At 40.5% G+C, this 15,912-nt stretch overlaps 1 protein-coding gene across 3 annotated transcripts in view; it reads right to left on the bottom strand.

Moving 5' to 3' along the window:
- Nucleotides 1-15,912, bottom strand: part of itgbl1 (integrin, beta-like 1) — a 75,774-nt gene that overhangs the window by 56,330 nt on the left and 3,532 nt on the right. For all 3 annotated transcript variants that reach the window (XR_008564395.2, XR_008564394.2, XM_015965981.3), the window contains exon 2: nucleotides 14,432-14,634. Coding sequence is in view for 1 of the 3 variants with exons in the window: in XM_015965981.3 (XP_015821467.1) it covers nucleotides 14,432-14,634 (203 nt within the window). In the remaining 2 variants the exon portion in view is untranslated. The remainder of the gene's footprint in view (nucleotides 1-14,431; nucleotides 14,635-15,912) is intronic.

The following is a 15,912-nucleotide window of genomic DNA, read 5'->3' as shown; positions in this document are numbered from 1 at the left end:
AAACATCAGATTTTAACCATAGGCCCTATCAAATAAAAATGCTTTAAGCGTAGTCTTAAAAGTAGACAAGGTGTCTGCCTCACGGACTAAAGCTGGGAGCTGGTTCCACAAGAGAGGAGCCTGGTAGCTAAAAGATCTGTCTGAGTTCAGACTGAGTTTCATTCATTTTGTTTTGGCTAACAAACAAAGATGCACCAACTCAAACACAAACAAAATTATAATTGCTAGTCATTCGGTGATACTCGATAAATACATGATTTAATGATGGACTTGGAAGAACAAGCATTCTGCATCAGTAATAAAGATCAGGATATATTCTAAAAATAATGATAATAAATAGCTTTGTCCACATCCAGAACTCAAATTTTACTAAATCATTTAGCAATGTTTAACATTCTCTGCACTTTGATTTTAGGGAGCCAGTCTTACAGACTATCAGTACTTTCTCATGCTTTTTGATGGTCATTCAAAATGTGTTCTTGGCTATCAAAACCATACCCTAAAGTAGCTATTTGCCAATAACTTGAGACATCTTGGTATGTGCCAAGTGTCATTTCAATAAAACTGAGAAGAAAAAGCAGAACATTTTTGAGGAACATTTTTGACATAAGACGTAAGATCAAGTAAACTATTAGAGGGGATACATGTTTGCAAACCATCCGGACTGTTTTTGAGTACCAATCTGTCATTTCTTTAAATGATAATAATAAATGATCCACCCTTGTGTAGCGCAGAGGACTCCAAAGCGCTTTACACTACAGTGTATCATCCATCCATTCACACACTGATGGTAATGAGCTACAATGTAGCCATAGCTGCCGAGCACGTGCGCCACTGGTCCCATTGACCTGTTGATTGATAAAGACCGTTGAATGTATAAATAAAAGATGTACCATCACCCTAAGGTTTCTATAAGCTGAATTGAAGCCCAGTGGGCAGTTCCCACTTCCGCCATCTTGATCATGTCTCATCACTCCCAGAAAATACAGGAATGCAGCTGAAACTGGGGCTGTAAGGGTGAAGGCATATTATTGACACCTACCAAACTCTGAGATGATGTAGCTACGAGCTAACTGAAGGTAATGGAGGTTGCCGGGCACTTTTAGCCAGAAAATTCTGCTACCTTCTGTATTCTAGGCTGTAACAATTCTAACATGAGGCTGATGCCTTCCCTGGAGCAAGCAGGAAGGCTAGCTGCTAGCGCCGATGGCTCATCTGTTAAATGTCAATCAGAAGGACATGCCCCTAATTATTTATTGTTTCAAGCTTTCATTACATCTAAACAGAGGATTTACAAAATAAATTCACCCCTTCAGAGTTGACATGACTGTAAACTTATATTTAAACATATATATATATATATATATTTTTTTTTTTTTTTTTGATCCAGGCTGTAAACATGTTTATTTCTGCTCTGAATTTAGCATTTTTACCACTGGAGTCAACGGTAACTTGCTCCTTTCTGGAGCCAGCTCCTAGTAGATGAGGGGGGAACTACAATTCATATCCCTCTGCTGCCTTTTTTTTATAAACGGTACAAATATTTCTCTAGGTTAGTGTTTAAAAAGCAAAACATCAGATAAACATTAATTATTTCAAAGACAGCCAGAATTCAGTTATCAATTGTTCTAAATCATTTTAATTCAATAAAGTTGACTCTGATCTTTGATCTTTGACCCTGCAGGCACCTGCTCGCTTAGATCATTCTCAGGAAAATGTGGATAAAAAAAATAATGAAAGAATTTCAACTCTGAAATGTTTTCACACTTTCCATGCTTTCGTTCTTTTTTAAACACAGAAACAGTTTTGTTTACCTGTTTGTAGCTACGGTTTCGCCGACAGCTGCCGGCTTCTTCAGGCTGACGCTGATGGTGGCGCGTCACTTCCTTCTCCGTTTATCTGCGGGCAGCAGAGGACGTTGTCGCCCTCTACTGCCCGCTCTCCCCTCTCCGACGATGCAGTCCCATGCGTGGTCCAGCGTGTAAACTCCGTCGTCCCTGTTCATGGTCCCACATCCACGTCTCCTTATCTCTATTACTTCCTTGATCCATCTTTTGTATTTTTGTTGTTCGGTGGTTATGATCCGTGTGCTGTCCCAGTCCATTATATGGTTTTCTCTTAAGCAATGTTCTGTTACGGCTGACTTTTTTATTGTACTTTCTGCTTCTTCTTTTGCTGCTCTTGTGTGTTTACGATTTGCCTCTTTCTCGCACTCCTTTCTGTGTTCTATTGTCCGTGTATTGAGTTGGCGTCCGGTTTCTCCTATGTATGTTTTATTGCATATTTTGCATGGGATTTCGTAGATGACTCCACATTTTTGTCCAGCTGATATTTTGTCTTTTGGGTGTACTAATCTGTTTCTAACTGTTGTGTATGGCTTTGTTGGTGTGTTTATGTTGTGTTTTTTCATTGTTGCTCTTATTTTTTCCGTTATGCCTCTGATGTATGGTAGGGTTATCACTGGTTTTGGTTCTTGTCTTTCTGGGTTTCTGGTTCTTTTTTTGGGTTGTTCTTTGCTTTCTGTTTTTGTTTGTTGTTTTCCTTTGTTTATTGCCCATGTCGGGTTAAGAGTTAAGTCGGGTTGCTTAAGAGAAAACCATATAATGGACTGGGACAGCACACGGATCATAACCACTGAACAACAAAAATACAAAAGATGGATCAAGGAAGCAATAGAGATAAGGAGACGTGGATGTGGGACCATGAACAGGGACGACGGAGTTTACACGCTGGACCACGCATGGGACTGCATCGTCGGAGAGGGGAGAGCGGGCAGTAGAGGGCGACAACGTCCTCTGCTGCCCGCAGATAAACGGAGAAGGAAGTGACGCGCCACCATCAGCGTCAGCCTGAAGAGGCCGGCAGCTGTCGGCGAAACCGTAGCTACAAACAGGTAAACAAAACTGTTTCTGTGTTTAAAAAAGAATGAAAGCATGGATTTACAAAGACACCGCAAGAACACACCTAAGAAGTTTTCACACTTTGCACCTGTGATCTGTTAAAACAGCTGATGATTGAGTTCCAAATGACATTTGGTCACTGTCTTTGTCCAGCTTGTGGTGCAAAAAGCAACAACTCATCTGCTGTGGTTTCAGCTGAAACGAAACCTTTTCCAGCTGATAGCTCATCCTCTACATGCTGTCGTTTGGAATCAGCTCCATTTGTAAACAGCTCACCTTTCATGTTCTCCATTGTTGAATTCATGATACATCTGAAGAATCTTTAAACCCACCATGGCAAGATAAGGCACACAGCAACATTACTTCCTGCATCACGTCTTGAGAGCTGTAATACACTTCAATCAGAAATGCTGTTTACTAGTAGACTTGGACAATCTTGAGTGGCTTTTTCCTCCTTTCAGCCCACACTGGAATCATTAGGTGAGTCACCGAGCAGGCAGGCTGCCCAGAAAAGCTCAGAAAATCTAAGTGAAAGCACATAAAAATATATACCTCAAAAAATATTGCATGAGATGAACAATTTAATGGGCTGTAATAGCTCAAGGACTGCATTCCACCACTGCAACTCTTTTTATTTCTCTCTTTCAACAGAATCATGTATCAAACGTGTGACGTTAGACAAAGTACTAAGTTATTCTCCAATTATTTACCTTTATAAAGCAAACAAAGGTGCATCTGAAGGATTTTGATCTGGAAACATACAGATTAGTTCACATCTGACGCTGTCATGAATGCAAACATTTAATTTCAAAGTGATTTATTTTCTTCAAATGAAATCACCAAATAAAATGGCAACCAGACATATAAAATTTGGAAGTCAGAGCGAGGGGGTCAATAAAGTCAGAGTATGGCTACAACTTCCTGGGATAAAAGAGCACATAAAAACAAATAAAGACAAAATAAGACATTTCTTCACATAAATCTGGTCAAATCAAACTTCTAAACAGTTAGAAATGGATGCCAACACTGGAAGATGAGGTGGTAGGAGGCGTGTCATCATGGCATACCTTAGCTTTGCTGCAGACATCGTTGGGCTCTGATTTACTCTAAGGATTATAAATATTGGTGGATACAGGTGTTGGAAACATTCCTTACATTTTGGTCCATATTTACACAACAGCATCACACAGCTCCATCCATTATTTGAATCTCCCATTCCACAACATCCCAAAGGTTCTGGACTGGACTGACATCTGGTGACTGTGGAGGCAGTGGAAGTCCAGTTAAACCCATCATCATGTTCTAGAAGTTCAAGTTTATTCGTAGAGCTCCTTCACAAGTGCTGAGCATCACAAATTAGTCCGATATATAAAACAAAAACACTGAAATGAAAACATAAAAAATGTAAAAGCAGAGATCAAGCTAAACCCTCTATCTAGAGTTTAGGTGGGACCTCTGCTCATTGTGAGTAAAAGCCAATGAATAAAGGTTTTTTTCTGGTGGCTCTTAAAAATGCTGAGCGAGGGAGCCTGCTTCACAGCTGCAGGCAGCTCATTCCAGAGCTTTGGCCCCAGTACTGAGAAGGCAAGACTCCTTGATCTGAGTCTATGCTTGGGCACTACCAACAATCCCTGACCAAAGGGGCCGTAATGGAATGTAAGAGTGAATCAAAATGGACAAATAAAGCGGAGCCAACCCATTCAAACATTTAAAAACAAACAACAAAATCTTAAAGAAAATCCTAAAAGACAGTGGAAGCCAGTGAAGGGATGTTAAGATGGGCGTGATGTGCTCATCCCATCCGGTACCGGTCAGTAGCCTCGCTGTTGCATTCTGGTCCATCTGAGGTTTTGCTATGGAGGCCTGTTTAATGCCTGCATACAGCAAGTTGCAACAGTCCAACTTGGTGGTGATGAAGATGTGAATGACCAGTTAAAGATATTCTGAGCTTTGTGACATGGTACATTATCCCAACACATTCTCACTCCCAGCGCGTCAAAAACAAACGCTTGGTCAGCCAACCTCCGTCTCAGACCCCCGACGCCAAAAGTGCCCTTTTACATTACTTATGTGCGAAAAGGGGTTTTCCCCTTTTCTGACTGCAGATCCCAATGCAGCGTAAAACTGGCGTGATGGGATGTCCGCAGCCAGGGCACCGAACAATATCATTGTACCTCACCCTAACGTTATCCTCTTATTTAACCTTCCCCTCACCCCATCCTAACCTTAACCATCTTGCTAGCGAACACGTTAGTGATGTGTCGGTCGCTCTAAAAGCCGGCTCTATGAAGTGAACGGCGGGAGCCGCCTCGTCATTGGTCGGGTTTGGACCGAGCCAATGCAAGGGGGAGGTTTCAACTACCAAGGTGGAGGTTACAAGGGGGAGGTATTTGTAACCTCCCCCTCGCCAGATGGTATGTTCTAACGTTCCCCGTGGGCGGCAAATACGAAAATTCACAGTCAGAATGCATGGGAAACAGACGCTTGATCACAGTGAGAGTAACGTTTTAGGTAGCAAGAGGGTTAAGGTTAGGGTGAGGGGAAGGTTAAAAATAGCAAAACGTTAAGGTTTAGGTGTGGTTAAATGAGCTGGTTCTGTGCCGCATCAGCGGATATCCCATCACGTCAGTTTTACGTTGCATTGGGGTCTGCATTTAGAAAAGGGACAAAACCCCCTTTTCGCACATAAGTAACGAAAAAGGACACTTTTGGTGTCAGGGGTCTGAGGCGGAGGGTGACTGACCAAGCTTTTGTTCTTGACCCGCTGGGAGTGAGAATGTGTTGATTATCCTGCTGGAAGTAGCCAGCAGAAGATGGGCCCTCTGTGGTCATGGAGAAATGGACATGGTCTTCAACAATACTCAGCTGTGCGGTGTTTAAATCAGGCTCATGTGGTACTAAGGGGTCCAAAGTGGTGCAAAAACATATCCGCCTCACTGGACCTTTGTTGTTTGCTGCTGTGGATTCTTTTCCAGACTTCTTTGTTGATTTCACAAAGAAAGGGACAACAGGTGCAAAAGCACCATCATCCCATATGTGGCAGGAGTCTGAGAGAAACTGAGCAGAATTGTCTCCAAACACAAACTTTAAACCCAACACCCTCAGACAGAAACTGGTCAAATCAAAAAACAGCATAGGGGAAACTTAACAACAAGCACATGGCACAACACAGGAGAGCCACTTCTTCAGGTCAAGACTCCACAGTCCACTTACACCTGAAAGACAAGGGACGTTCTTTTGAAGATGACAATGTTCATATTCTGGACAGAGGTCATAGATGATTTGAGAGGAGTAAAGGAAGCAATCTATATTAGACGTGAAAGACTGACACTAAACAGAGGAGGCGGCCTCAGGTTTCACCATTCCAGCAGCTACAATGCATCTTTAATTCCATGCCAGTTTCATTCCAGGTCACACCCTCCAACATCTAATCAAAACAACCAACCCCCCCACAATAGAGCCTAACAACTTCAATGAGTCTTCGTGGGGTGGGAAGGATGGGTATTCATAGGTAGTTTCAGCTCTTTACGCAACAATAGAGAGCTACAGTGTATAAGCTTGACTCTCCTATTCCAGTTAGAATTGACAATGCTCTTCGGGTGAGAAGCAAAAAATCTTCAGAAAATCAAAGAATTCCAGTTTCCTTCATTCGAATCCCTTTGGATCACCATGACCTGGGTGACTGAGAACTTTCACCAGCATCTCCTTCACCACCATTACACTACCAGCAGCCTGAAGCATTGATCCAAGGCAGGATGGATCCTTGCTTTCATGTTGGTAACACCCATCTGGTGTTACCAGATGGGTGTTACCAACATCTGCCCATCTGAATGTCGCTGCTGAAATCCAGAGTCAACAGACCAGGAAAGGTCTTTCCTTTCTCTCATGATCCAGTTCTGGTGATCTTTTTTGAACTGGTGTCTTTACTTCCTGTTCTCAGCAGACAGGAGTGGCACCTGACATGGTGTTCGGTTGATGGAGTCCATTAGCAAGAAGAATCAACATGTAGTTCAGAGATGCTGAAAGCAGTGGCCATTTGAGCGACTGTTGTCTTTCCACCATGTAGAACCAGTCTGACCATTCTACTCTTTCCTCTGATGTCAAAACCTTTTTTATCCACACAACTGCTGCACACTGGACATGTTTTCTTTTTCAGGTCATTCTTTTTAAACCCTAAAGATGGTTGTTGGGGAAAAACCCAGTAGACCAAAAGTTTGCCCTTCTAGTACAACAACTATGACACATTGACTCAGATCTCTTGTCCTCTTTATGCTGATGCTAAGTTTGAACTTCAGCACATATACAGGCTAATTCGTTGTTGCTGTCATGTGATTGGTTGATTATCCATTTGTGTTAAACTAATGAACAAGTATGTTTCATACATAGGAAAGTGCACTTTGCAATTATCTTCCCCACTACACGTGTCAGCTATGAAACAAGTGATTTAGACTGAGATAACTAGCCGTTGCAGAGTCCTTTTTTCATGCTTTTGTTTTAATGGCATGTCTTGAAATAATAGTTTAACTGTAGCTTAGTGAAAATTGTTCAAAAGTTCAGAGAGAAAACAACCCGAAAACTAAAATGATTCATGTTGCATATTACTAAGAGGGAAAGTGGGGAAAAAACTGTGGAAACTTTAACACATTATTGACCTTCATCCAGATGATTACATCAGCAGCTGCAAACATTCAAAACAACCACAAAAGATTGGACTTCATTTTCCTTCAAAGAACCAGAACACAATTTATTGTTATGTTGCTGCACTTCTGTCAACAAAAGCTTGTTTTTCTTGCACAGTAGTTTATTCAAAAAAAGGCAACAACAAGAAAAGACATTGCAATCTGAACTGCAGTTAAGAGTGAAGAGTGGAATAAAATGAGTGTTTTTCCACAGCTGGGAAACAGATGTTAGTTCAGGTCATCACCCAGTTGCTCAGCTGTAATATCTATCAGGATTTGTGTGGGAGAGGAAAAAACATGACAGCATCAATGCTACTGCTGAACTCCACAAAACCATTTCAAATAAAGCTCAGATGTTCCTGACTTAGTCTTCTAGCATCCATAATTTGCCATGAAGTGGGTTAAATTTGTGTTATTATTGTCAAATATGTCAAAGTGATATGATACACGCATGTATACTTACAACAAAGCATCAAATGTATGGGACAAACTCTAAACTAAGTCTGGGAGCAATACTTATAATTAGTATAAATTGAAAAAAAATGTCTAAATTATGCTCAAAAGGCATTTAAAGGAACACCAGTTTGATATTATAGTGAAAGTATAATAATCAAATGACTAAAAATATATCTAAAATGACCCCTAAAGAGATCAGAGATGCTCATAGGCAGCCATAGAAACCATTAATGTAAAGCTTCATATAAAATGATATTGGAGCGTCACTTTGCACCTAGTTTCTGTGTGGTGAAAAGACAACAAGCTCTCAAAAGTATAACCAAATGTTTTATTTAGATGAGCCACGCTACAGATTGTCTGTAGAGAAGTGTGCAATCAAGACAGATGTTGAGCAAGCAATTTACTGATCGTGCCTCAATCGTGCTTTTGGCTGGCTTTAAAGTAAAAATCTGTTATGACAGAATTAACAAAGAGACGCATCAGTGGATTTGCTCTTGTTAATTACACCAAAACCTGTCTTGGGATGAGTCAATACTGGGATAATATACGTTGTAAAGGAAGTTTGCACCAGTATGCGTTAGGTCAAAATAACAACTTAAGATTTGATCTCATAGGTCTCCTTTAATACCTTAACCATGTATTAGAAGGGGCCATTTCCTGCTATTTTTAATCTTTGAGAGCAAACACAAGCACAATTTATGATAAAATATTATCGTTGGCACTATTGAGATGTCATTTATGAGTTATTTTGTCAGTCTGAATTCAAACCCAGAAATGAAATGGTTTCTTTCAGTGAAACTCCGCCCACCTGCTACCAAAAAATGCACCTACAAGAGCATGTTAGTCAAGTCTGCTATCGCATTGGTTTTGGTAGTCCAGTTGTTTAAGCACATACTTTCTGTCTTGTTTTAACATGATGGTGTCAATTTGCCTCTCAGTGTCTGTAGTCACTTATTTAGCCAGATGAAGCAGAATTCATTTATTTACATTTTTGTTGTATTTATTATTTATTGCAAAATGTTTAGTGTCTCTAAAGATCTTTGAATTAGACCATTTCTAAACAGCACTTCAGTTGATACTCTGCTCACCTCGCATGGACTCACACTGGCTAAATAAACAAAGAAAGTAACAAATAAAAAAATAAAAAATATAACAATAATAATTATATATATATATATAAACAGATCAGTCCTTATATTTAAACTGTTTACCAATAAAGGGTTGATAACATAATCCTGGCAAGTGCTAAATAAAAAGAAAAATAAGTTACGGCCGCAACCATGAGGCAAACCTGTGCAAAACTACAAGCCAGTCTAGCACTTTAACCACTGGACTACTAAGTCTGTTATGAAATAATAGTGCCCTAACACACATATTCTGTGTATTAGGGGACTTTGTAGACAGGATGCATGCTTTTTTACATTGGTGCTGGGATCAAACCTACAACCTTCTAATTACTGGACAACCCGCTCTACTTCCTGAGCTACTGATGCCCAAGCTGATACAGGAAAATGCATGAATACAGCCAAAAACAGGTTTGGTGGTTGTTTTCATGACGAAAAAACAATATTGGTAAAATGCTCTAAAAAGTGGCTTTTCTCTGACATGGCCCCTTTAGATAAAACATCAAATTTACAACTACCTCAGCGTCCTTCCTCAAAATGATTTCTTGCCTTGATATAGGTGACGTGATCTGACTAGTGCTGAAATACATTTGTACCAGAAAGACAGGATCCTAATGCCTGGAAAGCTGATGTTTTTTTAGGAATGCAAAACACATACTTTTATCTGTGAGGTAGAAAAATCTATCGGATCTTATCTGTAGACTGTTGTGAAAAGCAGAGATAAGGATACCGTGGGGAGAGAAACAGCCTGTCGGTCTCGTATTTCTAACCATGCATGCTACATATGCAACGGCCCACTGTGTGTGTCAGTGTATGTATGCTCGAGGAAGACGGTGAAGTCTTTTATCAGTCTGGTTAGAATAAAATTAATAAGATTTTGGCAACACAAACCAACCATGTAAGCACTGTACACTGTATTTGTATGTGTAGTAGAGATTCCTGTTGCAGTGTGTGTGTGTGTGTGTGTGTGTGTGTGTGTGTGTGTGTGTGCGTGTGTGTGTGTGTGAAAGCTCATCCCTCTTCTAATGCATAGGTTCTATTGGCAGGCACCGTATCAGTGAGTGAAACCCCATTATCAGGATGAAGCAGGGCCTCGCTCCAGACTGCTGAACCATAATGAGCTCCTCACAGCAGCCAACTTGTCTTCCCAAATAAATCACATACAGACGTAGAGATGCACGCACACACACCTATGCATACATATCTTCACTGTACGTGCTCTGAGTGCACACATATCTCTGTTAGACCTTCACACTCGGAGTCCAGGGATGATGGGGGAACCAAAAAGATGGAACGTTTCTCTCTGTTATCATCCGTGACTCCCTCCTGCAACTTTCAAGGTGTCTGGTTTCAAATGCACAAAGTATGTGCCGGTAACAGGATGTAATCTAAACAATTTTATATGTTCATGCCTACAAGTCAACATTGAGGTTGCTACCATGAGAAATTGGAGTTTTCTAGTTCTATGTCTTATATTTGATCTGACTTTGTGGGTAAAGTACAGGGTTTAGTCATAGGAAGACGGGAGTCAGGTCTAGGAAGACCAGGGTTGCATCTTTATTTGCAGAAGGTTTGGCAACAGACAATGAAGAAACCATTATGAGAGTCAGCTCCTCCAAGTATAACAGGACCTTTCCGTCTCTAAGCGCGCCTCGATTCGGCTCGACTCCGCTGCACGATTCGAGTGTTTTTTCATTGCAACTGAGAGACGATCTCTCATGAGTTTGTCATTGCGGAGCGGCCCATAGAGTTCAAAAAGTAGCTTGAGGTGATCTGTATCTGCTATTCTAGGGCTGATTGGGAGCAACAGATATGACCTACAGGAATACCATCCTGTACCAATTTTATTTATAAAGCACTTTCAAAAACGGCATGGTCGTAAAAGTGGGCCTTAAGCAGTGACTTGAAATGGGGGAGGGATGGTGCCAGCCTCACTGAGAGAGGAAGAGCATTCCGGAGGAACGGAGCAGCATAGAAAAAAGCACACTGGTCCCATGTTTTGTATTTCATTGTGGGAACATGAAGCAGCAAGCAATCGGTAGATCCCAACGCCCGGTTTGGCACATAGCGGATGAGGAGGAGCACCCGGTATAGCGGTTGTCCGACAATCAGCATGAACAACACCAAAGAAATGATGATAGTCTTAAGAAAATCTAGAGGAATCGGCTGCTCTAAACTTTGCATCAGAACAAATTCCACTTCTTCAGCCAAGACTGATAAATTGATAATTGTTTTTGATTGATTGATTGATACCATTTTATTACAAAATTATAGCTAAGACAGACAGACAGACAGACATATTTCTTTACTTGTATTATAAAAATTATAGCACATATCAATTGATTGATTGCTGTATATACTTTAATAACAAAATTATAGCATTGATTGATTGATTGATTGATTGATTGATCGATATACTTTTATTAAAAAATATAGCAAATATTAACTTATTGGATTGATTGATTGATTGATTGATTTATATACTTTAATTACAAAATTATAGCATTGATTGATTGATTGATTGATTGATTGATTGATTGATTGATTGATTGATTGATTTAGACTATATTAATGCCACCTTGTCTTATAAATCTAATCAGGAACAACGTGGGAACCAAGGAATCTACAGTCTCAGACATGAAGAATATGATACATAAAATATGTGAATAAAAGTAATTTTAAATAACATGCGTGAAATTGCTTGATCTTCACTGACTGAATTAATTTACTGAAATGATCACAACAGAGGAGCACTCAGATTTTACATGAGCTTATTTTAATTACCCTCAGTGAACTTTTCTTTGATGTTGACCTTTTTTAATGTCTCATTTTAAAAAGACATTTCAATAACTAGATGTAAAGAAAAACATAGAGGATGTTGGATATTAGATGATGATCTAAAGCCAACCAGAATAAAAAAGCTGGGTGACAGTGGCAGAGGAATTAAATGTCTGTTGCTGGTTTGAGCCCCACTCATTCTGTAGAAGGAGAAGAAGAAGAAACAATGTTTCATATAGTGCCTCTCAAAATAAAAATCATGAGGTGCTACACAATAACTAAATATTAATAATAAAAATAATTATAGCATATTAAAAATGTCCTAAATGTGACAAAAGTACAAAATTGTGATTAAAAAAATGTAAGGAAGGCAAAAGAGAAAATGAATAAGAAGGAGGTGTAGCGGTCACACTTAATAGCGTGACGACAGCAAATTAATTATGACCAATAAGATGTGATGATTCCAGATAAATATGAAATATCTATCTGATTGATCTTTGAATGTTTAATCAGAAGATTATAGTTACTATTACTTGTTCAGGGACCATAAACACACTTTGTATTAATTCAGAGTCAAGTATATAGTTAAAAAGGGATTTTATTGTTTTCTAAACTATTGATTATTCATGACAAGATATGAATGAGACATGATGGAGTGGATATGCGGTGATGGAATGTGGTGTGATGTAAACTAGATGTTTATCAGAACCTTTGTAGCTGAAAGAAATTGTGAAATCTGGTTGTAAAAGAATTTGTTGTCTGCTATAAACTAGAGAGTTGATTATTAATAAAACAGCATCAGACACAGTCTGTTGTGTCTACAAACCCTGGAGGAGACCCCCAGCAGATCCAGATTGTCAGAAGTCGGGTAGACCTCACGGCACCTGGAGCCAGTAGATTAACTCCGATACGACCCATCCAGTCTTGAGATGTCTCCAGGTCACAACAGTAGCTGGAATGCTTGTTTGTGTCCAAATTGGATGTGGCTCTTAGGGAGCCGTCTGGCTGTGTCAGCTTGCAGCGTGCAAACAGATTGACTGTCAAAAGAGATGTCTCAAGGATGCTTGTTCCAAATTGGCCAGTTTGGAACTCCGCTAGAAACTGAATTACTCGGGAAGTAATTCTTGTTTTATTAAACTACTTTGTTATGATTTCTGGCCAAGTTTGGCCAATCAGAATTTGACACGTTTCTGAGTATTTACCAACATCCATCAGAAAGCCACGCCTTCCTTCAGGTACAAAAATGTTTTTAACCTTAATATGTATCTTATTGTAATGTGTATGAGTGTAGGTAATGATTAACTTGTTAAATCAAACACATAATGATTTGTGATATAAATGGATCATTGCAAGAGCAATATTCATTTCAAATTCATTGATTTAAGCACAGGTTATTCAAACATTTGATTTAAACATCTTGTTCCTTCAACCATATGATTATTTAACTTATAGGTTGTAAAGTCTTGTAGGATTCGTGTTGATTCCCTTTTATTCAGAGTGAGGAATTCAGCAGTCTGGGGCAGAGAGAGATAAGGCTTTTGCTGGAGACCTTGACAGTTTATTTATGTCTGCATTGAAGAATAAGTGAGCAAAAGTTTGATGTGCAGCTGGATCCTCCAGCTTATGTAACCTTGACTTTGCAGCTCTGGCGTGTATGAAAGGTTACTGTGTCAATTTGATGGTGAAAATTGACCCTTTTGATTCATTACAGAGGTAATCAGTGGATCTCGGGAATTGGTGGGAGCGGAATAGGACTGCCACAGCCGTTGAGTCCTTGAGCAATACCATTAACTCGCCTTGCCTGTCAGATGGTGGTCAGAGGGGCTGGTGACACCTCTGACAGCCTCCCCTCCATCACCGTACCCCAGGGCAGCTGTGGCCACATTGTAGCTCGTCACCACCAGTGTGTGAATGTGTGTGTGCATGTGGTTGAATGATTGGAGGCGTTGTAAATCACCTTGGGGGTTTGTATGACCTTGAAAGGTGCTATATCAAACACATGCCATTTACCATTTACTTATCAATCTGTCACAGTTCAAGATGGCTGCCAACAAAGGCTCACACTTTGGCAATATGGCAGCATGTAACCTATGAACCTTTAGACCTGCTGCCACTAAGAGCTGTCCAAAATTTTACTCCTCCTCCTCAGTCTAACACAGATATGCATGGTAAACCCGATTTGTCTCTCATTAGGATGTTGCTACCTATCGAAGGTAAAAGTCTCAACATGCCAAGAGCTTCTATCATCCCAGCACCTTGCAGAAACCATTTCAAATCATCAGCTGCAAAGTCCATTTGCCAAACTCCTCTGATGTAACCCACAGAGAAGATATCTTCTAAATGAAGCGTCACTTCACTCCACATTCAAGTAGCAACACTTGTGTGGACGTGTGCACACACACAGCCTCACTTGACAGTGAGATTAAAGCATGACACAATGTAACATACATCATTTACAGTACACCAACCAGAGAAGATAGATCAATGAACGCACCGTTGCAAATTTGTCCATTGTGTGTGGGACACACCCAGTCGTGGCACTCGCAGCGTGGACCATAGAACTTCCCTGGCTCTTTGGCTTCACAGACGCAGATGCCACAGTCACATTTACCCCTTCCACTGCATATTTTACCATCGGGTGTACGGCAGCGGCGTAGCGAAGACTCCGAGGACAGCTTGCACACAAGACCCACCTGGCTAAGGAGAAGACATAAGGTCAATTGTTCTGCTGCTTTTACAACTTCAAGTCATGAATGTTAATGGGCTCGACACACGGGAGGCGACATCGCCTCTCCTCCATTCATTTTCAATGAGACATGCGCAACAAAGCGATAATCGCGGGTCTCCCTCCTACTTGGCAAAACGTGAAAAACATGCGTGTGAAAGTTTGCGCTCGTGCGCGTGTCGTGCACAGGTGACCCAGCGACGCGATCCCAGAAAGTTGAAACATTTTCAACTTTTCATCGCTGTCGCTCGGACGAGGACCAATCAACGGAGGTTTCATTCACTGACCAATGAGCGGGCAGGATGCTCCGTACATCTCCGAGCAAACATGAAGGAGAAGTTGATTATTATTATGTTTTATATAGTAAAATCAGAAGTAAGATTTCACACAACTCTAGCAGCACCTTGTGAAACATCATATCTACCACTTTTTTTACTCTGAACCGCTTAAATAACCTTAATTCCCTCCAACCTGACACAGCCAAACAAAACAATGGAAGTTTCAATTTTGCCATGGAACAGAATGCTTAGACGGCTTTGCCGCTGGCCACTGCCACGGGTCGCCTCCCGTGTGTCATAAAAGCGACAACAACGAATTTTGCTGATCGCGGTCGTTTGTTGGTTCCTGTGTGTCGAGTCCCTAAGTTTGAGCCACGTGTGCTCACTCAGTGGTGTTTATTGGCAGCATCGAGAGAGTCAGCTTTAAGTCAGATTTATAGACTTCAGAGCAAATACAGTTAGAGTTTAAAGACAAAATGAACAGCAACTCACATGTGGCTAAATTATCACAATAAATGCAACCAGACAACTTCACTATTCACTAAGCTGCTGCTGCTGCAGAACTTCTATTCTACCTGTGCTCGTTGTGAGAATTTATTGTTTCACTTGGAAACTGCTTTACATTCTTTTTCTCCTCTGGCCCTCTCTTTATATTGGCCTGCTGTCCAGACTGGAAAAAAATAAACTATTTAAACAATCGACAGCTCAAGTGTTCCTGCTGTGAAAAGTGTGTTGTCCATGTTTCAGGAGGAGGTAATGCAAGCACTATTTCACACTGGCAGAAATAGATTTTTAGGCCCCGCCTTCTTTCTGAGAACCACAGGAAATCGTTCTTTTGATAAAAGAAAATAAATAAGAAAATGTTTGCTCAACAACTTGAGTTTGCAAGACCCAAGAGCGACTTATGGTCTGAAAGTGACACAATCCAAGCAGATAACAGGTGCAGCACTCACATTCTACAAGTCTATTAGT

Source organism: Nothobranchius furzeri, chromosome 14, assembly GCF_043380555.1.
Source record: "Nothobranchius furzeri strain GRZ-AD chromosome 14, NfurGRZ-RIMD1, whole genome shotgun sequence".
In the NCBI taxonomy this organism is placed as follows: domain Eukaryota; kingdom Metazoa; phylum Chordata; class Actinopteri; order Cyprinodontiformes; family Nothobranchiidae; genus Nothobranchius; species Nothobranchius furzeri.
This window is presented reverse-complemented; position numbering and strand designations above follow the sequence as displayed.